At 37.5% G+C, this 25,631-nt stretch overlaps 1 protein-coding gene across 4 annotated transcripts in view; it reads right to left on the bottom strand.

The window, feature by feature from the left end:
- Positions 1–7,941: 7,941 nt before the first annotated feature.
- The window catches only part of SPOPL (speckle type BTB/POZ protein like), a 33,170-nt gene continuing 15,480 nt past the window's right edge, over positions 7,942–25,631 (bottom strand). For 3 of the 4 annotated variants that reach the window (XM_050339757.1, XM_050339759.1, XM_050339758.1), the window contains exons 2-11: positions 25,482–25,616; positions 25,185–25,306; positions 24,771–24,922; positions 21,300–21,427; positions 16,953–17,130; positions 16,802–16,857; positions 15,154–15,276; positions 13,782–13,924; positions 13,643–13,696; positions 7,942–11,544 (exon numbers count right to left, since the gene is read on the bottom strand). In XM_050339757.1, coding sequence (XP_050195714.1) covers positions 11,400–11,544; positions 13,643–13,696; positions 13,782–13,924; positions 15,154–15,276; positions 16,802–16,857; positions 16,953–17,130; positions 21,300–21,427; positions 24,771–24,922; positions 25,185–25,306; positions 25,482–25,559 — 1,179 coding nt within the window. In that variant the 5' untranslated portion in view covers positions 25,560–25,616 and the 3' untranslated portion in view covers positions 7,942–11,399. Of the gene's footprint in view, positions 13,697–13,781; positions 13,925–15,153; positions 15,277–16,801; positions 16,858–16,952; positions 17,131–21,299; positions 21,428–24,770; positions 24,923–25,184; positions 25,307–25,481; positions 25,617–25,631 lie in introns of all 4 variants that reach the window. The other variant, XM_050339760.1, reaches the window with a different exon arrangement.

The following is a 25,631-nucleotide window of genomic DNA, read 5'->3' as shown; positions in this document are numbered from 1 at the left end:
TATGTACCCAGGAACAATTCATAATCCAAAAGTTGCCACCCATTAAATGAAGTGCTCCATTGGATCCCGAGTGTGCTGCAAGTGGGGATTTTCTGAACCACCCTGAGTCAACACAGAGTCGATTCCAGAAGCAGAAAGCAGTTAACACCGAATCCAGCACTTCCCAAAGACAAGGGACTACAGCTGTAGTAAATATACAACAATATTTTGAAAACTGTGGTGACCACATTCAGAATTGTCATTTATTGGGATTTTCATCAGTTTTAGGCATCTGAAAAGTTGGACCCATCTCCAAAACTTGTGACTGTTCAAACCATTACTTTTCCTACAACTGAGACATTTGAATGAACTGTTCAACAACACCTTAGTGAGTGTTACACTTTATGTACAGGAATTAACAGCTGTAAGTGGGAAGTTTTAAGATCTGCTTTAAGAGCTGTTTTCCTTCACTTTGTACATACTCACGTTTTTTATTATACAAAGTCTCCTCAGGCTGACTGAATTTTGGAATTTTCTTCCCTCTCTATTTTCATACATGTACTACTTGAAATCTTTAAGGAAAAATTGTTCTTTAAAAATTATTTTCAAGTGAAGGAGAATCTAATGAATAGATTCTGTAACTTTGTTAATTTTGGAAACTAATAGGACAATAATATTCATGCCTAGGATGGTAATTAGCAATATATTTAGGAAGAAATTCTTTCCTGTGAGGTTGGTGAAGCCCTGGCACAGCTTGCTGGGAGAAGTTGTGGCTGCCCCATCCCTGGAAGTGTTCAAGGCCAGGTTGGGCAGGGCTTGGAGCAATCTGGTCTAGTGGAAGGTGTCCCTGCCCATGGCAGGGGGTGGAATGAGATGATCTTTGAAGTCCCTTCCAACCCAAGCCAGTCTATGATATTTTAAGAACAAAAAGTATTTGCTCTTTAATACTGAAAACTGTTTCTCAGCTGGCTTGGGAAATACCATTTTTGACATGCAGGCTCTTTCATGTGTTTTTGTTCAAATCCCTTCACTGGGATGCAGAAAGACAAACATCATGTCAGCACAGAGTTCTGGGCAAGAAGCAAAGAAAGATCCTGTTTTCTCCAAATTCTTCCTGCAGAACTTCCCAAGAGGGTTCCAGTAGCTCTGCCACACACCTACTCAGGAGCAGGCTCCTGAGCATGGTACCCACAGCAGAGCCAGAATCTATTTCTTACTGTAATTTCTCTTCACCTTCTTCCAGCAGCTGTTACCCAGGAGAGGGGGAGAAAAAATTTCTGCAAGGTGGAAACAGGAAAGAAGAATACTTGGCCTGCCATGTGAAAGGGACACTGAGTCCTTTCAGCTCAAACTCACTGGAAATAAAAGCACTCATCACCCTCTGCTTATCAATTATTTGATGAATCCTCAGCTTTGAATATTAGGCAAAGATACAAAAAAGGTAAAAAAAAAAAATCACAACATCAGCAAACTGCTGTTGCTCTGTTCCTCTTTTGGCTGCTCAACTGCTCATTCCTACAGCCCTGCTGGAGAGCACTGCTGTGGGCAACACAAATGCCCTCCCCTTCATTTCACTCCCAACTTCTCTATTTAAGCCAAACTTGCTGAACAAACAGCTCTTGACAACCCCATACAGGGGTATCAGATATTTAGCAGGTGAGCAGTGGTGCCTCAGCTCCACCCAGCCAGTCACACCCTCTGCTTCCCTCCAAGGCAGTTCCTCTGGGGGAACTGGCATTTCCCTTACAGATGCTTAAACCCTGTGTATCTGCAGGCATAAAAGCCAGTTCTGACAAAGTTTAGCCTTACAAGGAGCAAGTAAAGACTACAAAACTATGCCAGCAGCCTTGGTGGTTCTGTGATAAGAATCTCTACGTACGGGTAAATAAAGTTTATTTTTATTAAAGATGCTGTCCTCGTGGCACTGAACACTGCTGAGCCAGCCCTGGGCTTTGTGCTCATCTTTAAAGCACGAAAAAAACCCCATTCATGTCAGGAAAAGCTTCTTTCCATCTTTGTAATTCGTGCTAAAACACTAACAAGGATTATTGTTAAGGACAGTCTCGGTGCAACACCACCTTCCTCTACGTATTTTTATCCAGAGGAATCAGGAACAAATGTTTAGTTTGCTCTCTGCAAACAAGCAGCGAGGGAAGATTATGGACTTGATCATAGCACTGACTTAAAGTAAATACAGGGACTGTTCACAGTATGACTACAACCAAGAGTGTGGATGTGATTATTTGTTACACAAAATGTGCCCAACTTCTAGATGCTCTTGGATTTATACTACATGGAGTATCCTCAACAGCTGACTATTAAAAAAGCCCAAAATGGTACTTTAACATCCTTTCTCTTGATTTTGAGTCATAAAATACCTACATTTTTTACCTCTATGTTTTTAACTGCCCATAGTGCCTTATTGGAAAACTGCAGCCTCCTACTAACTGAAGCCTCCATACTAGTTTTTGGGGGGATAATTCTTCCAGAAAGCCAGTTTCTACACTCTGCTTAGAGTACTTTGATTAAAATTTGTACAGAATATTCAGAGGTGAATATAACCAGGGCACACTGCCCCAGCAAACACCACATATTTAACTAAATGAGTGTCAAGAAAACTGGAATGAAGTATTTACATATTTAAAAAATAGTTCAAAGTGGTAAGCACTCCATGTCTTTGATAAAGTGTGTCTAAAGAAGAAGAGTTTGTAGAGCTACCTGAAGAAATGCCATTTCAGACATACAGAGCCTGCCACTCTTGCAGGCTTCCAACCATGAGTTATCCTAACAAGCCTCTGAAATACGAGTCCTCCACACCTGTGGGCAGGAGAGCTGCAGAGTCACAAGCTGCCCCAGGAACAGCCTCAAAGGTGTTTTTCCTGCATTAGTAGCTCTAAAGCATCTCCCTCACACAAAATCTCTGTTCTGTCAAATATGAAGCTCTATTTCTTCAAGCTGAATCTTTATTTCCTGCCAATGAAACGAAGTTTTACCCTACTGTGCCATTTTTCTACTACTGAAAAAATACCTTTGTTTGATCCCTGTCTTTTCCTCTGAGATGAGCACTGTATCAGAAGGCAAAAGACTAATTAGGCAGAAGCAAAAATTGCTGGGTTTTTTGTTTGTTTTTTGGTTTTTTTAAGAGTCAAACATTAGATTCCTGCAGAGCTGCATGGAAAGCTTGAGTTCCTATGCAGACAAAAAACAATGGCTTTCAAAACTTCACGCTGCTCTACTGATTTCAAACACCAAATTCAGATCATGATCTATTTTGGATAAATCCATCCATGTGTGCATGTCAGGAGTAGAACAAAAAGTGAATGACAACATAAAGGAGGCATACAGAAAATCTAAAAATAAAATAAAATATACAAACCAAAATCAACCTCTGAAGAGCAGATGCCCACTATTGCAGATGTTGATGTTTTCAGATGTAGACCCACAGGGTGAGTTAAGCTCCTGACAACAGCTTTGCATCCCCACATTCCCTACCTACCCACTATAGAGTAGCTGGGAAAACATCTTTATAGGAAAAATCAAAGACCTGGGTTATGCCCAAATCATTTATGTGGAAAGAGTACATTAAACTCCCTAATCCATCCACCATATTCTCCCTGTTCAATTGGAAGAACAAAACTGAAAATCTGAAAAACCCCAACACCCCAAAGAAATAACAGACAAACGTGCCTCACCCACATACACAAATCTGTATTTTTTAGTAACACTAGAGATTGAATATGCAAATTAAAAGAATGTATTAATTATCATTAATCATTCTTTCACAAAGACTAGAACTAATTGGAGAAATAATTTGAGAAAATTGAAGTACATGACAGAAAGCATTAAGATTCATTAAGTTCCAATTCTCTGGTCTGTCAGCTTGTCAAAAGTAGATGCCTGCTATTCTAGCACAACTGGTAAAATACTGTATATTTTCCTAATCTAGTACACAATTTAACCCCTTCTACAGTTTTTTCTGAGATTAACTACATCTGACACCATACGTTTTTGTTAAAAGGCCCTGTCACAGAAAAATTTACATCTCTATTTCTTTAAATCAGGAAAACTGAACTTGATATTTCATTATAAAGCATTTGCAGGTTCACTAGGTATTTTGTATTTCTTTATACTATTTGAGTGGTGCCAGCACATATTACAAAAAACCACCACAGCAGATAAACAACAAGGCATTTCAAGAATCCAAAAAGATACCCACACTTCTCCACCCCTACATCTCCAATTCACCTTGACCACAAAAGCCAATAAATACACAAAAAAAAATATTATTTTATGTCCCTCTCTTGATTGCCCTGCAATAACCCTCCCCAGGGAAGTTGTGTTGGTTGGTACAGACTCCTTTGATCCAGCATCAGTAGACCCCAGTCCTGTTGTAAGGGAGGAATGAAGGTTTGGTAGTGGAAGAACTCCCTCATGTGTGTGTCTGACAAGAACAGCCCATCTGCAAGATGTGACAGGAAGAAGATGCACAATGTAATAGACCTTTTTTTTTTTTTCTCCTCCATTTAAAAACATTTGGTGTGGGCTTCACAGAGAACACAACACCATAGCTTTTCATCTGGGGATGGCACAACTACCCAAGCAAGATTCAGTCTTTGCTGACCACAGAAGGTAAACATCTCAGTTGAACACTTCAGTAGCAAGGAGGTGGTTTGTTTTAAAATTTCAAGACTCGATAAACACAGCTGGGTTAGAAAACTGTGTACATAATATATTAATTTCAAAGCTTACAGAAAGTCACCAACTTGAAAATGGAAAATTTAAAAGAGTTTACGTGGCAATTCCTGTTAAAATAGGTCAGCCTGCAGTTAAAGCTTCTACGCTTTAAGATGTCGCACTATTAGAATCTTTTCTGCATATGCTTCAAAATTTACCTTTTGGAACCGAAATGGCTCAGTCAACTATGCAGTGAGAAACGTGGGAAGTCAAAAACTGTAACTGCTTAAAATGCAGCACCAGCCGCCTCCACCCTGATCAGCAGCGCCGAGTCTGACATGGTGCAATTTATTTTCTACGTGACTATCACTGCCAACGCATGAAACATGCATAAGTTTGGCAAAGCAGAGACTTCCACTCATTATATACAAACCCTTGATTGAAATACAGTACCTGCACAAAAATGTTGTTACGCTCCAAACCCTGCTAAAGAATGCAAGACAAAAAATGTCGGTGTCAGGCAACGTTTTCAAAGAAGTCCAATCTGCTCCCTGCTTGACAGGATGATAATCACCACCAGCTCTGAGGTTCCTTTAAAATACTTTAACTGAGGACTCAAAACACTCTTCGTTGTTTCTCTACAAGCCAAGGCCAAGAAAACCCTGCAAAGTTATTTTTCCCTCCTGAGTCTTGAATCACAAGCTCATTTCTGTTATTTATACTTGACTCATGAGAAACCCAATTTTGCACTTAGAGCATCAACTTCACATACTGTTTAAAATATAACTTATATTGACACCCCCTGGAATGCCATTCCAAAGCACTCAGGAATTCTCAGAGCTGAGAATATCTCACAGTTGATATTTTTTTTGCCTAGATGCAGTGTTTGTAATGGAAAAAGCAAGTTCCTTGCATCATACATCAGAAATGCTTCATTCCACTCCTATACTTGTATTTTTTCCGGCTTTCTCTGAGAGTTCAAAGAAGGGATCTTCAAAATTGACAGCAAAACCTGTTCCTCTAGTGGAAAATTACCAAGAAGTTTGCAGAAAGACAAACTATTCAAAACTACTCTAATTTTCAATGGCAACTAACAGCATTTCCTGTTACCAGCCTATCACAATGTTAAGTGCAAAGTTATTTGTGTATAATGGAAGCAGTTTGATTGTTAATCTAATTAACTTAATAAACGTGGCAAGTTAAAGTCGTAATGAAATGGGTAATACTCTGACTTAAATGGTAGCAGAAGTTATTTTAAAACATAGAAAACCATTGATGCTGTGAAGTTTGGAGAAGTGGCACAAAGACACACTTTAACCAGCACTTCTCACCTGTGACTGCTCAGGCTGCACTCTGAAATAACTTCTCATGGCAGTAACAGGGACTGGTTAAGCTGACACTACTCTGCAGGACATCAAACTGTCCCTTCAGTGTATGCCAGGATGGGCAATTCTGATTGGCAAGAGATGGTTTTTAATCTAATAGCATACATTACCAACTTGTTATTTGAGTTTTCCCTTTTTAACAAAAGAGAAGGACATACGCTGGACTGGACTGACACTGTAAAACACTCATAACAGAAGCACTCATCTCAAAGGAGAAAAGCTTTCTTTAAGTGCCCAGTTTCCTCACAAAACACTATTAGAACTCATTCTAGAAAGAAAATAGGTGCTTTTTTTAAATCAATGCTCATTGAATCCATTTTGCCGAATAACAAAGAAAACTTTTGTACGATGACAAGATAAACATCTCGGAAGAAAAATTACTTCAGAAATACTAAGGATAAAAATAAAGCCTTCTAAAATAAGAAATAATGAAGTTTAATATTTGTTTTACCTAAAAGATGAAGCTCATTTCAAAAAGCTGGACTTGCACAGATAATTCTTATTACCACTCACAGTGGCAACAGTCCTTGTTTCCCTTGCAGGTTACTGGAGCTGCCTGTAAAGGTGTGAGTTATGCCATTGTTAAACCTCGAGAAGTTTGCATGTACCTACAGGCAAACACTTTTAATAGAATAACTTACCTTGACATCCATTGTTTTCTGGAGTTCAGTGCGTCCAAAGTCAAATACACAGGAGGCACCTCTCAATATCAACAGTCCTACACATCATTGCAAAACATTTATAACCGTCTTAAACCCCATGAACTCCCCATAGGGATTACTCTTACAAACCACTTCTCCTGTGACAAACGCAAACAGCATTCCTGTTGGATGTGGTCATTATAAGCCTACACTCTTGGACAGGACAAAAGACGACAGTTTTTGATGGCAGGGGGAAAAAGAAGGCAAATCTCTTAAAACCCACAGAGCCCAACTTCATTATCACAGCACCAACCCTTCCTCCCACCAAGCATCAGTCCTGACAGAGAGTCTGTGTAAAGGCAGTCACTTCTCAGGTAGGCAAGTTAAGCTGTTCAGAGCTCTAAGATATTTGAAAGTGTCAAAGTGGAAAAATAACTAAGTTAGTGGAGATCAAAGCAAGGCTGCAAGATGATCCTCCCCAAAAGGTTTCCAAAAGCACAGCTGTGTATTTTTCACTATACTCACAGTGCTGGTAAAATACCTTTCTCAAAGCAAAGGCAGCCATTGGGAACAGATACAGGGGAAAAAACACCCAAAACAAATACAAGCCAGACAGACACATTCTGTATAAGTAACAACTTTATTGTAACTTGATGTGCTGAAACGCAAAAATATTTTCAGCAACAAGGTACAAAAAGTATTTCACCATTAACATCAGCTGATAAAAAAAGGCTGGATGGTTTGATACAACTGTTTACATATCTGAATTCTCTTAATCATTTCCACCCCAAAACAGGTCTAAGTCATTTCACTGGTTTAATTTCTAAAATAGGACTCATTGATCTTAAGCCTTCAAAAACCAGGTTACAAATACAGTGAAGTTCCTTGCAAAACACTTGAAATTGTGAAGTCCCTTTACAAACATAGTCCATTTACTGTAAGCAGAAGCCAAGTTATGAGACTAAGTGTCTTGCTAGCTAAGGAGCTAAGCTCTGCACTAAATACACTATCAACACCAGACAAAGAGGACAGGTAACATTCCACTTGTCAATTTAAAAAAAAAAAAAAAAATTCAATTAAACTTAGGAGTTTTAACCAACTGTAAAATTCAACATTTCAGGCAGCAATACCTCACATTTTCAATTCACTATCTTCCATGAAACACAGTTTCAAATACTGCACATCATTTATACTCCCAAGGGAGAAAACTCGCTGTGAGGATTTAAAAGGAACATAATCTCCATGTAGGTCTTCTACTGATCTTCTGTGCAAAGGTGAATTTTATACTAAATACTCAATGTTTAGAAAAAACATCAGAACTAGAGTAACTCTGTGTCCATGATTATCACGTTTTGACATACACATTTATCTTGTAACAGCAAATATTATCACAATTTCACAAAATGATACCATTACTCAACTTGTATCTGTAATACTTATTCCACTTGTTTGTGTAGTTTCTATCTCGGTGAAACTGAATTTAGGAAGCAAGAATCAACATGCAACTTTTCCATCTCAATTGAGTAGCAAATAGCATTCTCCTTCACCTTTAAAAATACCTTTCACAAAGACTGTATCCTGTCAAACCTTCCCTTCATTGCAACAGTTTCCTAAAAAGGCACAATGTGTTCATACTTCTGCATGCAGTAAATGGACTAGGAAATAAGGATTATTTATTGAAGCAACTTCCACCCAAAGCATCTCCTTAGGAGAGGCTCGAACGGAAGGAAAAAAAAAAATATATATATATATAATACATAACAGCATTTTAACAGCAAATTGAGTCCTTATTTTTAGAAAGTCATTCTTGACATAAAAAAAAAACAAACCCAAAACACTGCACAGTCATACACACACGCACACACAGGACACATGCAGGGTTCTCCCCAGAAAAGTATGGAAGCGGTGGTTCACATCTATCTGAGAGGGTAGTGTTGGCAAGCCAAAACATGGCACCTTCATACATCATAGTCCTAATCTGGATAGAAGACTAAGGAAAAAAAAACAAAACAAAACACAAAACTAAGGTTTCAGCCTGAAAAAAGTCTGTCCGTTGATTTAGATAGATTTTTCTATCTGCTGCACTTTGAACTGACAACTGAGGCTTTGAAGGGCAAGTTCTTGAGATGTGGGGAATGAAACCAAGCTACTGAATCCGTAGGAGAAGGTTGTAATTACCAGCTGTCCCGTTCCAGTGAGAACACTGCATGTAGGTAATTAAAGAGGTGAATAGTTAGTGCACTCATTTAAGAATACAGCAACTGTTTTACCTTTTTCTTAAGAGCTGACAAAACTTGAAAACATACATAATAAATAAAATCAAATCTAAACAGATCAATCACCATTGGGCTTTTTCCTGTGAGTGTAACATACAGTTTACATTCCTGACTGGAGAAGGGGACGCTCTACGATGCAGATGATGTTACAGCACAGTGTCTGACATTTTTTTGGTACAAAGTGTGCTATTAAGCTTCTTAAAATAAAAAATTCACAGAAATCCTTAAGCTTTCCATCTGATTACTGTATGCTGTTACCTCAGAACAGGCTGACCTGGGCAACCATTACAGCATTAAATATTCAAGTCACTCTGCACGTGAGGAGCTGCGAGTTTTACAGTGATCAGCACGAGGATCTGTAGTCCCAACGCATTACACAGTGCAGCAAAAAAATCATGATTTTGGAATAATTGCCTTTACTCTCTTATTGTGGAGAATGCTTATGAGACCTTATTTCAGATAAATACTTAAAAATTGCTAAAAGGATAAATCTCTGCAAATATATAACTTGACGCCTTCTGTATTAATTAAGTTTCTGATTTTACACATCATAAAGATTTAGTCAGAAGGTAAGAAGAAAATGCATGTTTAGAGGTTATAGTCTTCAAAGTTGGACAGGGCATTTTTTCCTATTTACCTTTCCTAGTGCTTTACAAGAAGCCAAAGTATAAAACTATATATTCTTTCCTCCAAAAATTTCCTTCAGAGCAATTCAGATGAGTCTCAATGAAATGAGGATGGAGACAGATTTTAAGACAATAAACAATCCCAAATTCTACCTCTTTCCTCCCTGCGTAACTTTTTTTTAACAGGCCAACTCAAACCCTTATGCAAATAAGTTTATAAATTAGGTGAGATCTCCTCTCATTCCCCACTGCTAAACCCAAGTCTTCCCAAATAAAAAGAAATACAGCATATTATCACTATTACAGTAAACTCAATGCAATAACTCAGGGAACATTTAGAGTGTGCACTACTGCAGACTTTTCCTCCCAATTGTAAACAAAGCTATCAAACACTGAGGATGTTGATATTAAAGCTAAGGTTCATATAACAAAGAACTGGCCCGTGACAAGCAGTTTACAAATGTTTCATCCTTTTCACATTATGCAGAATTTCAATACCATCCACAATGCTAGTACAATAACTGAAATGCAAGACTGAGCAAGTCTCTGCTTGCAAATACCATCTGACATTTCAGGGAAATACTCCTCGATGTGTACACAGCCTCCTCAGGTGTTAATGGAAGCTGTGCACGTAAGTCAAGATGGGAAAAATCCCTTCAATGTTTTTACCATTCACATGCCTTTTTCAAATAAGCGAAAATATTCTGTTACTTAAATATGAAAGCTTGCAATAGCCACCTTCAACTGAGTCTTAAAAAGACATGCCTTTCTTTTCTAACAAAACTAAATCCCATGTGGCTGTGGGCATCTTAAAATGTATCTAAAAAGTTAAGCCACAATTACCTGTACCTCATTAATTCATCAAAAGCAAAATATATATGTACCACACAACATATAAAAGTTACACATTAAAAGTGCATATTCAGAATCCATTTGGCCCATTTCCTCAATTTACATTTGGTCATTCTATGCATCCTTTACTTCTCTATGTAACCATACACGTGGGATATAATTTCTCCATATACAACACTATTCCTTTTCACACTGAACTCTTTACCTCTCGTTCAGCTCTGCATTAAATGTAAACTAATGATGGACCGTAAAGAAACACAAGCAAGAGGTTTATTCTGTGTTTCTTTTCACCGCCTGGACAGCTTTGACACACACACAATAAGCATTACAAACTGTAATGAAAATACATTTTTGGGCCAAACCATTGCATATTTGCCCCCACAATGAAAAATAAATTACGTTCAAAGCAGTATATTGCCATAAATAGCCTGTAGGCATTCGCTGAAGGTAAACAGGCTCTCCCTATATTTAGCACTTGTCTAGGGTACACGATGTGCCTCTGGTTCAAGTGCTTTTAATGAGAGGCCAGTCAAAACCTTCCAGTTAGCACAGGACCAAACTATAATCTTTCTTTTTTTTTTCTTCTGAAAATAATGGAAGATCCCTTTCAAAAATTAATCTTCAGTTTTCAACTTTACTGCATTATGGAGCTAGTGCAATCCTGCAGAGCCTAGTCAAAAAGACAAGGCACATTAAAAAATAATAATAAAAAAATCAAGATACATTAGACTATATGGACTAGAGAGTCATTGAAGATAATTTAAGGCCTTTCAGTGAATTAAATCAGTCTAATTTAAAGCTGAGGATTAAACCATAAATTATCCATCTGAAAAGCAAACAATAGGCTTTTTCAGCTTCTGTTCTGTGGACAAGGATAACAAAAACTCTTGTTATGCTTTGTGAAAACACCTCTGGACATGGAGGAGTAGAGAGTCAGTCCAATTTCTCTAAAGTTCATGGAAGATTTCATGACTGTTTTAGCCGTTTGCGTGGAATGCCAAACTGTGGACACTGTGCAGACGCCAGTGCGCGAAAGGCCTCTGCTACTAAGTGAGGGTGGGAGTGGATCATGGACTTCCAGCCTGCTGTTTCCATTATGTCTGTTGCTTGGCTGAAAACAGAAGCATTAAGAACAGTCACACAATTTTACAAACCGAAGGCACAGCGGAGAAGAGCAGGCAAGGCAGGGCTAGCACAGAAGAGCCGCTGTAAAACGACAAGACGGTGAAAGCCGGTAGGGATGTCGATGGAAAGAAGCGGCACATCGCAATATGGGTTTATCATCATAATCAGATGTAGGACACATGGTAACTTATTCTGCTCTACTCAGCACCAGCAAGACCTCAGCTAGAGAACTACATCCAATACTGGGCACTGTGTTAGGATAACCATCATGAAATTGCTCGGGAAAAACAATAAAATAAAGAGGGAAAACTAGAGGAAAATGAGGTCTAGAGCACAGACAAAAAGTAAGGCAAGACATGATAATCTCATTACATAAAAGGGCATGCTCAATTTGGGGAGAGAGAAAGATGACAAAATGAATCAGCTGAAACTGCAGCAAAAATGATGCAGTTCATCTACTATAAAGAGCCATGAAGACAGATTAGCTGGTTGGCTACAAAACCCTTCCCTGGGAGTCTGCAGTCTCAGTACCAGTAGAGCATACTTGGGAATATTCACCCTACAGATGATAGACTACATTCAAAATGGTTTTCAGTGGTCACTGTTGATTTTTAACTAACATAGAAACAACAACAAATTTCAGCAAGTATCACACTGACATCCAGGAGATTAAAAACTATGCATTTACTCAATGTATATATTTACTTTTTTGGTGAAGTACTATAGAACAAAAGCAAAAAAATTCACTCTGCACATGAAGAATATTACACTGGTTGGGATGAATACTGCATTGACACAGGATAAATTTGTAATTTGGAACTAACATCTTATGCATCAGTCCCAAGTTTCTGCTGCTCTGCATTTTCAAAAGCCTTTCATGAGCACCCTCATACTGTTTCAGGAACACTATCAAACATAAAGTTAGCAGCTGACCTCTATACCATATGATCTCTAAAACACCTCTGGCAGACTTCTAATGCAAGTCTTTAATCTTCTGCTGCAAGTCAGTAGAGGTAAGTGCCTTGAGAAACAATACTAAAGTTCAGACTCCCCAGTGCCCAGTCAGTAAATTAAGCCAGGCCCTCTCACATTATTTCTCTGATTTACTGTGGGTGTTTTAGCTGAAGCAAAGATGGCCAGCATGTTAACTAGCAATTATTGAAGACTGAAGTCAGCTCAGGAACTTCCAAATCACTTGGGGAGGAATAAATACATCAACTAGTTTACATAGTTACAATTCTGACTTATCTTTATACTGGTATTTTACTATTTACTTCCCACCAGCTTCTTCTTTTCCACATCATACTTAATCATTAGGCCTGTGAAGCCTTTTTTATTTAAAGAAGAAACAATCTAATTTAAACTAACTGGTACAACTCAGCCTTTAACTTCTCTAGACAGTAAGAAATAAATGCTCTACTGCCCTTCTACTGTCTGACCCCACCACTGGCTATTCCAGTCTCCTGTCTTCTACCCCATGACTCACTTGAGCTGCTGCTGCAATCAGTCCTACAGTCTGAGCCACACAGTCTCAACTTATTTCCAGTGTAGGCAGGAGCTCTCAGAGTCAGCCAGGTCCGAGGGACCTGCCTGACTAGTTGTGTGGCCTCCAGAGCACCAGTGCTGGCATGTGGGAAGGTGCACAAACACGTCCCCAAAGGCAAAAAAAGAACATCTGCCCTCCCGTCTTTGGAAATACTGCAGGTTCAGGCAACACTGCGGGCTCACACTGACCTAAGAAAGTCTTGAAATCACACTGAGGTTATCACTCCTCCAGGCACAAACCTGGTTAGTGAAGAGAATGGTTTCCTTTATAAAGGCTGCTGCCACCATCTCACAGCACTCTGTCCCTAGGAGTGGGAATAAAAGCCAGCTATTGTCAGGTTCTCGTACTGGAGTACAGTTAACATTCCCTATCATTTAAAGGGGAAGTCACAATCGTAACTGGGGTAGCATCTGCTGAATCCTACTTTACTTACAGTCAGTGACAGGCCTCAGTAGTGTGGAAATGAAGCAACAGTTCTTAAGATCTGCAGTCTATTTAGCAGTGTTTGTACAGAACATCGTGGGGCAGGGAAACTTACTTGCTATTCCAGTTTTTCCCATCTTTACACCCAAGTTGTCTAAGAACACTGCACCTGTAAGAGAGAACTGTGCCAATATTGACAAGGTACACAAAGCATAAATACAAAGGTACTTAAGAGTCCCATAAACAGTACTTGCCTGTTAATAAAGTCTATTGCTTGTGCTTTTAACTGTTCAGCGCTGTGCAAATCTGCGAGGATAAGAATGTCAGCAACATTTTCTACCGAGAGGTTACTGCAGAGTGCTTCCTCACACATCACCTTCAGCCTTTCCAGTGCATACTGGTGAAAGAGAGAAACTACACTAATCATTCTTCAAACTCATTCCTTCTGCCCTTATCTCCACAGCTCTTAAGAGAGTTCCAGTCATGAAACGCTTGGTGCCTCCCAAGATTAACATCAAACCTCCTCCAAACACGTACTTCAAAACCCAATCTGCTGCACTGAAGAGTTCTCAAACATCAGACATGCACTATATCAAACACTTTACCCACAGAACTTTCATTAAAACAACAAAAATAATGAATTCAGAAGTTTTCGACTCCTTTCAGTTGGGTAAGGGAGGAAGAGCAAGGAACACACATGGGCTCTTTATCAAAATCAGAATTAGATATGTTCTTATCTCAAAGCAAGAGGCAAGATATGATATAATGGAGAGTTTCATCACACTGTCCAAGGGAAAATACATTAGCCTATTTAAAACTAGCCTGTTTCAAGTTAAGTCCCAACCCATCTTTGAATTCCTTAATTTCTGTCATACCTTTGACACAGCCTACCACAAATTCAACCTAAAACAAATGCATTCCCATACTATATTTTGTATGAATAAACTGTGCTTCTTTTTTTGAAGGATGACACAGTACGAACAGGTTGCATTTTTATTTGCTGGTAATGCAGACAATCTTACAACTGTACCTTATAATAGTCTCTACATTAGTCAATTATTCCCCAAAAAAGGCCATCATTCATAAAACAACCGTAATTGCTGAGCTGCTAGAAGTCCTTTTATCTCAAAAATCACAGTAGAAAAAATATTTTTCTACTGAGTAACAATTTAAAGAGTAGACAAGATCTCAACACGGAAGAGATAAAAGATTAGAACTATTATGTTTGAAGGGAAGACAAAAAGATGGAAGTTCTACAGTAGCAATACTTTGGGGAGCACAGTTAACTCAGGAATTTGTATAAATCTTCTTGAAGAACATAAAGATCTAAGATACATTTTATTCAAGACCAATTTTCCAAATCATATTAACAGTCCCTAATTTATAAAAAAAAAAAATTGATAGTAAATAAATATCTGAAACACTTCTGTTCAAGGAAGATTTATCAGCCTTCTACTGCTTAAAAAAAAAAAATCTCTTCCCCACCTTTCTTCATTTCTGATGAGATCTGCTTCTCATATTAAAAAAAAAAAATCAAAGTATATATCAATATTAAAACAAGATTTTTTTACCAGAACTTTCCACAAGCAAACATGAACTTTGAGAGCTTCAGAGTCAATTACTTACTTTGTCTGCAGCTGCCAACAAATTGTCAGCCATTTTTTCAAGGTTTGGTGCTTTTCCTGTGTAAATGAATCTCATCATTTCTTTAAAAACTTCAGGGTCTACATCATTTATTTCTACACGATTCTGGGAAAGAAGAAGAATCAATAAAAGTCTTTTAAATTTAGCTACAAATTTAAAGTGAATATCCATTATCATCTGCATGCACACTACAAGTTTTTATTTGCCATCCATCATACAAAATCCTTACAAATTTAAGTTAACATCCAACAGCGTTAAGCAGAAAGCAATCGAAAAAGCTCTTAAAAAGTCAGGTGGAAATCAGTTGGAAAAGCCTCAGCAATAAAAAGTAATTGCAACTTTCTTTCTAGAAATGTATAACTCTGGAATCTATCATACAGGTTGTACATAGAAATCAAGACACAGTTTCAGGAATATCTAAAAAGGCTTCTAAGTTTCCAATCCAACAGCAAAGTGTTTGGAATATCACAAGGCAGGGCAGCAGAAAGAACAAATTGAGGCATTTTTTGTTTGACTTCCAACTGAGTCCACACAACCTACGTTTTGTTCTCAGAATCCAAAAAAGCAAACAAAGCAGCACTTTGAACTGACATCACGTAGCTGAAGACCATCCTAACACAACAGCTGGTATTGCATGTTTGGCCCCATCCTACAATAGTGTTCCCTACTGGCAACTAAGGAAGGAGGAAATTATGTCAGAGATGTAGATGGAAGCACCAGACCTTTGAATGGAGTACAAAAATCACAGGCCATCAGCACACAAGAGGCACTGGTGTGTTCTGGTTCCCTATCACACTGTTTAGGAGTTGGGTTGTGCTAACAAGACAACAAAGGCCTGACATGGCACATTACTGAACCTGTAACATAACTGGGTTTCTTTCAGCCCCAAAACCTCAATAAAATGCTCCAAATATTCCAATTCCACCTGTGAAAGTTTCCATACTGGAGAAGTGCCATGTCTGTGAATCTCAACTGTACTACAGCACCATATCCCTCTGATTTATTTGCTCACACAGTGGCATCCTGCAGCCTTCAAGAACAAGTGATGATCATCTATTCCTATTTTTGATATTCTTTTTCATGAAAAACACAAACAGCTCCTCACTGTGGGAGGTATCAAGTGTATAAAAGCAGAAGCAGCTCTCTGCTGATTAACTATCCATCCAAAACACTTACACAGGTCAAGTGCCTGCAGAAGCTGTGAAAGAAAAGCAGTGTTTCACTGCCTCAGGGCTTAATTCGAGTCATAATTCACCCCTTGTTTCTTGGCTACCATAAAAAATGCTTTAATACACAATAGCAGAACCTTAGTCAAGTCAGTCAGCTTATGTGAAGACAAAAACTAAAGCAGAAAGGGTCAGAGATTACCAGGTCATTTACAGCAGCAGCTAATGTTTAGAAACATCATCTAGGGCAGACACAAGTACCTGAGAAAACAAATCCTACAGCACCTCTCTGTTCTATCTACACAAACTCCCTCAGAACTCACCAGGAGAGAATTCAGGAGCAGTCCCTCCTCCCCTCATGCACCATCACACCATTCTCATCTTCCTCAATCTGCAATACCTCGAGTTTTCTGCAAGTTTTCCCTTTTTCACAAAGTACAGGTAAAATTTTCAGTAAAGCTTACCTTTTTGCTTTCCTCCATTTCATGTTCAAACATTGCATTAAAAACTGGAGACCGTGCTGCATCGAGAAAAGTTCAGTATTAAATATCATCAAATTTGCAACTTTTAGCAATTTAAATTGCAAAATAATAGCGAGACAAAAGTAGAAAGTACCTGCAAGGACAGATTTATGAGCTTTGAATTCTTGTCCTCCTACATAAAAACTGCAATCTGTAAATCTTGTGGTTTCCCAGAGATTCCCTAAATCTTCTGCTAGTCGACATTCAGGTACCTTCAAAGTGTTTGTATTAGACTGTCCTGATATATTTACTGAGTCTTGGACCACGCTTACCTAACAGAAAATCACAGCAAGACAACTCCTTCATAACTGAATGCCAATAATAATAATATTTAAATTACAGTACCTAGTGCTAGAATTTCAGTAATTCCAAAGCAAAGCAAAAAAACATGTGATGTTTCTGGCGTTAGACCAGAACCATAAAGCAATGTTTTACAGTTTACTTTTGAGTAAAATAAAACAAATAGGGCTTTACTTAAAGACTCTAATATTGTTTACTTATCCAACCAAAACAAAAAGAAAGATCACAATAGCACATGCTACCTGAAAGAAATGCCAAAGTAAATAAGTCAAAGAGAGGTATGGTTCTTGGGATATCAGAGGGAACAAAAAAAAAGCTTAACAGTTTAACTATTTCAGAGTTAAATTAACAGTTCAACACTTCACACTTAAATAAAATATATAGAAAATTTTATACAGATCATCAGGATCACAAGGCACAGAAAAGTTTCATATGGATAACCCACAGAAATTTTTAATCAGATAGCCCTTATTCTAATGACAGTAAGTTCATACTTAACCTGCAACGTGATAAAGCAAACTAAGTGCAAGTAACAGCTCCTTCCTTATTTCCTTTTACTGTGTCCAGCTGAGGCAGGAATCACAAGTGATTGTTTTCCAACCAAGATTAAAAGCCGTTATTTTCAAAATGCGAGAGGTAGCAGGTACCTTCAGTAATGAATGGCATGCTCACAGGATGTAATTTCTGTACAGAACTACTGAAGAAAATGGTGAAATATGTGTATTTGAAGTGAGTATATTGCCATTATTCTCCATGTTTAAGTCTTTCATATAAGAAGTAAACAGGTCAGTAGCACTCCTACTTGCTTTCTTCACATGCTAAATCCTTTTAATGAGGGAAAACAGAAGACCTCAGCAGGTTTTGCTCCTCTTGTCTGAGAGCACACATCTGAGAATAAAACCTTTGTAAAGAACCATGCTACAAGAGCTTGATCACTCCATCTCCCAAATACAGAAAATTAGGGTTATATGTTAAGAGAAAATGCTGATACTGCCTGGATCAGGGCTTTGGTTGATTTCCAGAGGCACAGCATCTGGAATAAATCTGGTATAAAGCAAAAACAGCACAGCTAAGCTTCCCAGAAAGTTGGAGCACTCCAGACCAGAGGAGGAGGAAGATGATCCAATTATGACAGCAGCTTGGGGACTTGAGTCATTGCATAATTCCCCGTATCAACCCATTATCCCTTGTGAATATAAGAAATTGCTTTACATTCTTCCACCTTTTAAAGGAAAAAAAAAAAAAAAAGAAACCCAAAGCCCTTCAAATTTTCCCTTTCACAGTAAGACTGTACATTTATAACACTGAAAAAATTTATAGAGCTGTTGTGTTCTCTATTTCACAGTTTTCACACACAATGATTTCAGGAGATAAACATACACACAAAGGAAGTTTTAGCTTAGCCAAGCTCATCTTCTGTTGCCAGAGGAGAGCTGTGCTTCTCTAGAGCCTGGACTCAAAGTTCATGATCCCAGTTGTCCACTCAAAATCCTCTTGGTAGCTAAAGACAAGTGATTAGGAAGGTCATCTACACACTCTTCATGTGCACCTTAACTGATTACTGACCTTTCAAGCTTCCATTTTAGAATGCTTTCTAGTATATATTGAAAGTTGTGCAAAAAAACAATTCACTACACTTTTACCATATAACCCGAGCAAAATTTTAATTCAAGGCTCCTCCATCTCAGTGGCCTGGCATGTATTATCTATAAACAGCAAGAACTTTCAACTATTCTACATACAAAGGCTTGCAGGGGTCTGATATTTCGTATCTCACTTGTCCAGATGACATGCTTAAAATCAACTGCATTCTCCTTTTTTAATTTATTTAAATCAGGCTGAAATCCAACCAGGTTAATCCCATATAACTATTAAAAATTCAATGACTTGAACAAGTTGTGTGTGGGAGGCATTACTGTGTTAATTCATATCATTTTCTTGATTTTGAATCTGTTGGTGATCCAATAGTAAAGATGTGATTCCCTACACTACTCTCAGCCTAAGCCAGGTAAGAGATCTGTGAAAGCACTCGTGAGGAAAAACATCCCTGCAAAGAATATACTATTCCATTAACAAATGAAAACACTTGCAAGGCTTCAGTACTTTAAGATTACACAGAAAGGTAGATTTGAGTGAAACAGAGACCAGTTCACTTAAAAAAAACCAAAAAAACAAAAAAACACACAAACAAAACAACAACCACAATTGAGGTGGTATTTACTCACAAGTCCACTCCTGGGTGGCAGCACCAGACTCTACAAAGTATTTAAACTTAACAACCCTTCAGGTTCCAATCCAACATTCAGCCAATCTTAAGAATCTTTGGCAACACAGAACATCTTTGCTGCCAAAGATGACCAAATAATCTTCTGCAACCCCACAGGAAGAAGAGCCAACCAACACAGTCAGTAACCAGTGGCCTTTAGTAAATACTTGCTGTGTCTGACCAGTCTCACGCAATACAGTTTTAAGTGGTAAGTCAGTTTTCCAACCAGGATACAAGTAGGAAGGCAAACACAGAAATTAGCACTTAAAGTTTTAGAAAGGACAAAAACTTCAGACTTGTTTTTAGAAACAGGTTCTTCAAACAACACCTGTTATTTCTAATGACAGCTGAAGAACTAGAATCACACATCTAAATAAATTCTTAAAATATTTGGTTTGCCATTTTTTCCTTTATACTGACATAAGCCAGAAGTTATTTTAACATGTTCACTATGCACAACTGGATGTTTTACTTCCTTCAGAATTTATAATCACAGTAGGTCAAGCACTTCACAAAGGGCACTCACATTAAAACATGGAGAATTTTGTAGGGAAATAACAGTTATATGCAACAATTAGCATCAAAATTTAAATAACAGTATTTCTCTGTGGAAAACTCAGTAGTTCTTCTACTTTTTTTTTTTTTTTACTTCATTTCTAAAATTAGAGAGTGATCTATTTCCAAAACCAAACACTACTTTTAAGAGCTGTTCATTTAGATCAAAGTGTTCATTAAGAGGACAACTTAAAATGAGAAAATACTCAAAAGTATCTTTATAGAACCATAAAACACTTGTTTTATCTGCTTTTATCACCCAAATAATTGTATTCATAACAAATTTATCATGCAGCTAATTTAACTTGTCTAAGTGAAAATAAGATGCACTATATTTGCAATATCTAGTCTCAAGGGCCACATTTCAATTATTCTTCCTACCCAGCATAATGACATATAATTAAATTGTAATCTTGCCAAGACAATTTTACACATTTCCTGTAAATACACAGATCAAAGCAAACTTATTAGCAGTTAGAGCATCTATCATCCTCCTAAGTCACTAATCACTTTATGGCAGCCCAGATAACCAGCCAATGTATATTTAACATACACTCTACTTACACTTGCTACTTTCTCTAGTTTCCATTTTTAACACTAAGTAAGCTTTTTACCGAATTTTAATATGATAATTTAGGTTACCAACATAACTGATATTAAAGAAGTGAACCATAATGCTCCATGAATTTAAATTTATACCACAGCTCTCAACGCTAATTTTCAGTATCAATCAAGCACACCTTCTACAAGATACTCGCATTTGCCCAGAAAACAAAATGTAACAATCAGCAGAAAAATAAAGTCATTAATTTACTGGAAAGACCTGTTAATTGGTTAAAGCCATCAATTAGGATATTACAGGAATAAAGATTCTGGCAATTAGCCGGGGGGGGGGGGGGGGGGGAAGAGGGCTTATAACATGAACCAGTATGTAAACATTTCCTTTTGCTTATCCAGTGAAAAACAATCCTCTAATTCCAAAGAAAGCTTCTCTAAATAAAAGTGACATCAGTAAAACAGCACTTCTATAGACAACACATATGCACATGCATGAATAGTTCTACAGTTGATTCTAACATACTCCTGGCAGATTCATGGAGAAATCCAACATTTCCAACAAACTCCAAGTGATCATCAAAAAGAAAACAAAATGCAATGCAGACAAAGCAAGTAAATGTGTATTGTACCATGTTTACAGTTTACAGAAGACAACTTCTAGAGTATGTTGCTGTTTAAATCAACATAAATCTCTTACTTCTTAGAATACAAAACACTTTATTTAAAAGTTTACCACTCAAAACCTCACAAATATCAACTTACCTCACAAAATAATGTAAGCTTGTCATCTGGTAGAAGACCATTAGCTTCATCTAGCAAAAAATCTCTTCGGATAAACTTCTTAAACCCCCAGTCCTTGCCTTGCACAAATCGATAGGCTCTTTGGCTTTCTGATAACAAACAGTTACAGGACAAACAGAGCAAGTTAAAGGGAAATATTAACAAATAGCAACACCTCATTCTACATCAAGACTAAGTGTTAATAAAAAAAAAAACTGAATCAATATCACACATTTGGATAGTGTGCCACATTTCTAGAAAATCCACAACCGATTAAAAGCTTTTTAATATTGTAATAGTGTTACTTTATAAAACACTTGATAGACCTTAGTAGAGCACAATTTGCAATTCAAACCATATCAGCTCCTTAGATCTATCTCAAGCACCTCCCAGCACAAGGAGTTTTTCAGTTCGTGTTTAAGAATGCCAATGTGTCAAAACACAAATTGTTCACAGGGAAGCACCATTACAATGAATTTGTCACTACAAACACATCCTGACAACGCTCTGCAGTTGTCATAACAATCTGTTTTGACTTCTTCCTGAAATGGAAAATCTTGTTTCACAGGTTGAAATTAGTTTGAAATACAGTAAAAGCATTAAAATAGCCAAGCAGAAATATAAGTTTTCAAGCAGCAAACTAATTTTTGGTCATAAAAAGATATTATTTACATTTACCTTTTAGCCACAGTTACAGGACTGGGTTTTTTTAAATCCATTAGATTTGTTGTGACCACACAACTCTTATTTTCCAGTTCTAATGTTCACAGCCCAAAAAACCAGTTTCCACAGTAATCCAGTAAGACCAGAGGGTAAGTGGGGAGGGATCTTGTGAAGAATTCTCCAAGACAGAACTTTCCTTTCGTTCCAAAAAAGCTGGGCAAGAAATGCATCACCATCTCATTTGCTGGATGGGGAGATGATTTAGCCTTCTCAAGAGTAATTCAGAAGTTTAAGTCAGACGTTTGGACTAAAAGGAAAGTATTTTTCATGACAGAATCTGTTAAAATATCAATTCCTTCTACAACCTCCAAAACAAAGCCAGGAGGAAAGTCACACTTCTCTAGATTAATTAACTTAGTAGCATCACTGGAACACGTCTGACCATTTACCACACTTTGGATGTCAGAAAACATACACGTGTCATGCATTGTCCTCACCACCAGTAGGTGGAAAAATTATATTCAGAACAGTTTCTCACTAGAATTATATCAAGAAAAATGCAGTGTACAGGTTTTGATTGTATTTTCAGTATGCAGTGAACTCACTGAAGTGCAGTGTGGGCTTTGAAGGTGACAGAACAAACACAAACCACTGTTCACATGTTTAAATCTGGACAACAAGGCAGAAAATCACATTTTAAAATATACCATATAGATTTTTTGGCATCTGGATTACTGTTTTCACTTACTGGCCAACTTCTAACCTCATTAAATTGAATAAAAATCAGAAAATCACATTCCAAAAGGGTTCGAAACTTTCCTCTCTAGATTCAGCCCAATTCTTTATTCTGCAGACTTAATTTTACTCTTACCAGCAACAACCAGTATTAACCCCCTGCAATCAAGTCATCAGTAGCATTTTAAGTATAAAACCCCACAAAAATAAAGTAGCAAAGAAGTATAAATGTATTCTTCTTTTAATAAAGTTAAAATGTTAGCTTGCTATCTATTTTGCACATAGCTTCGTCACTTGAAGCAGCAGTCTATGCATGAATTATCAATTTACAAAGGACATCTGAAGTGGGGCATAATTTCACTGTATAAATAAAAACATGGCATCTCCAGCAGATGGCAAATGGTTGGAATGTCCAAGGAAAAAGATTTCTGTTGGTAATTTCCCAAGTGAAAAGATATTTATATTTCCTGTAGTGCCAAATACAGCACAGCTACTACTGCAGAAACTGAAGACACACCTACTCACAGGATTTTTGAGTTTTGACACCTTGTGATTTTTAGCATTGCAACAGATGATGAACCAGCTGAGAGCTTTTAGGGCAGGATTAGAGGGCAGGCCAATGTCAGCAATGCTGTGCTCAGTGTCTGCTTAGACCTACTGATCAGGAAGAAACAGGTCACTGGAGATTTGGGGTCCTGTTGGACAAAAAACAAATGAGAGCCTGCAGAGAATCCCTAAGGCAAAAAAAACGAGCAGCAGCATCTAGTTAAACACTAAAACAGGCTGCCCAGATAAGGTGTGGAGTCTATATCCTTGGAGATATCCAAAGCATGGCAGGTCCCAAGAAAACTGCCCTCAGTGACCCTGTTTTCAGCAGGGGGTTTGAGGCACACGAACTCCAGACGTCCCTTGCAACCTTAACAATTCTGTGATTCTATGATTATCTCAAAATATTCTGGGACACACACTGCAGTTTCACATGTTATTACCAACACCAACCCACTACTGGACTAGAAGACTGTCTCAAGCCAAAAGATCCACCAAATGCATACAAATATTCACCAAATGTATACAAGCTTTGCTCACATAAGCTCCAGAACCAGGAGGCTGAACCATCTCCATCAGTGAAAGAGATGAAGCAGAATGAAACATATACATGAAACACATAAATTTACTTTCCTTCCAAAGAATCCCACAATTTAATTTTTAGATTTGCACTCAGTTGTGTGGATTTACTTTAAAGATCACAAGTGGGCCTAGTTACATAAGGAAAAAGAGCATCAACTTTGGGTACAAGCACTGCTGAACTTTCTGGAAGAGATTCAGAACTTGCAACAGAACAGACCCTGCAAGATGTCTTAAATCCTGGAGTAGAAGGGATGAAAAGCAGAGATAGTTCATATACTGGACTTGCAACAGCACAAATTCAGTGCAGTTCAGCATTAAATCACACATTTTCATGAGAATTCCAGCTTTTCCAAAAAGCATTTCCAATGAAGGTTGGGCTCATACTAAGACCCTTCTATACATTTTTGACATCAACACAACAATAAAAACAAATCACCAGTTATTCCAAAGTCTTCCAATTCCCTGGCTACATGGCTCACGTTTTTAAACCAATTCCAGCATAAATCAGATGAAACAGACCAAAACATTGTAAAGGAGTGTCTAAAAAAACCCAGCCATGTATGTTTATCCTAATTAACTATGGAAATCAAACACTTCCACTTTAGCTACAAACAAGCAAATACACCTCTGCTAACAGGAAGCAAGAATAATCTGCTAGAAAAAGTAAGTGACAAGAATCTGGAGTGACAGCATTTAGCAACGTGCTGTAATTTATACTGCTCAGGATAAAATTAACATAGCTCAGTGATCAGAAACGTGTGAAACGTGAACAGGATTTTTTAATTAAGTCTCTAAAAGGATATTAAAAAGATATTTTTAAAGTTTATCTCAATATTAAATTCTGTTCTCAACTGAAAAAAATTACACTGCTGATGTTCCTCAGGATGTTCTTACAAATCCACATGCAACACATTAATATTCCCTTACCCATTGCTTTTGTTTCTTCTCTTTTCGCATTCAGCAGGGAAAATTTGAATTTTGCTCTGACTTCACTTTTTGGACAACTGACTAGAAGCAAATACAATGACAGATAGTCTTTGCTTTCATCATCTAATCCCTTTGGATTCACTCTCAGGCACCTGAAAGAAATGGACAAACTGTAATTTTTAAATGGTACCCACAATAAATTCAGAAATATTTTTACAAGACACAGCGATACATGCTACCAAAACAAACATTTCCATTGTGTCTGCTGCAACTTTGAAATTAGAACCAATCCATACCAATATTAAAACCACAAGAAATGTTCAAGTTTTATTTATTCATTTGTAATTTAACTTCATATTTTTGTGAATAAAAAATGCCCAAAAACCAAAGCAGTTGCTAGAATAAAGACCTTACCACTTCATTTTGTCATTTGGCCCTGATGAAAAGGTAGAACTCTTTAGAACTTCACCCATTTCTTCTCGGCAAAAACTGAAGTTATTAATGGTCCACATGTAGGAAAATTTTACTACTTTAACCTGAACAAAAGATGTAGAAAATATTTTAAAAATTTAATTTACATATCAAGCATTAACTATGAGAGCTAGTTTGACTGTCAGCTATAATCTTTCAATATGTCAATAACTTTAGATTGTTTTTTTTAAACAATAACTTTGACTAGAAAATAAAGCCACTGGAATTTATGTAGATTACCTGTGTGTAACACCAGCTTTCAGCCACAGGTCCACTGGACATCTCCCCAGGAGGAGGTGGGGTGGGAACCCTTGACATTGCCACTTATTGCAGGTTTATAGAATCAAGATAGCAATCCAAACTTCAGTAATTCTCCTAAAAAAAAAAAAG

This window comes from Myiozetetes cayanensis, unplaced genomic scaffold (assembly GCF_022539395.1).
Source record: "Myiozetetes cayanensis isolate MyiCay16 unplaced genomic scaffold, myiCay2020 scf9, whole genome shotgun sequence".
Classification (NCBI taxonomy): Eukaryota; Metazoa; Chordata; class Aves; order Passeriformes; family Tyrannidae; genus Myiozetetes; species Myiozetetes cayanensis.
The sequence above is the reverse complement of the archived record's forward strand: the minus strand, read 5'-3'. Positions and strand labels throughout refer to the sequence as shown.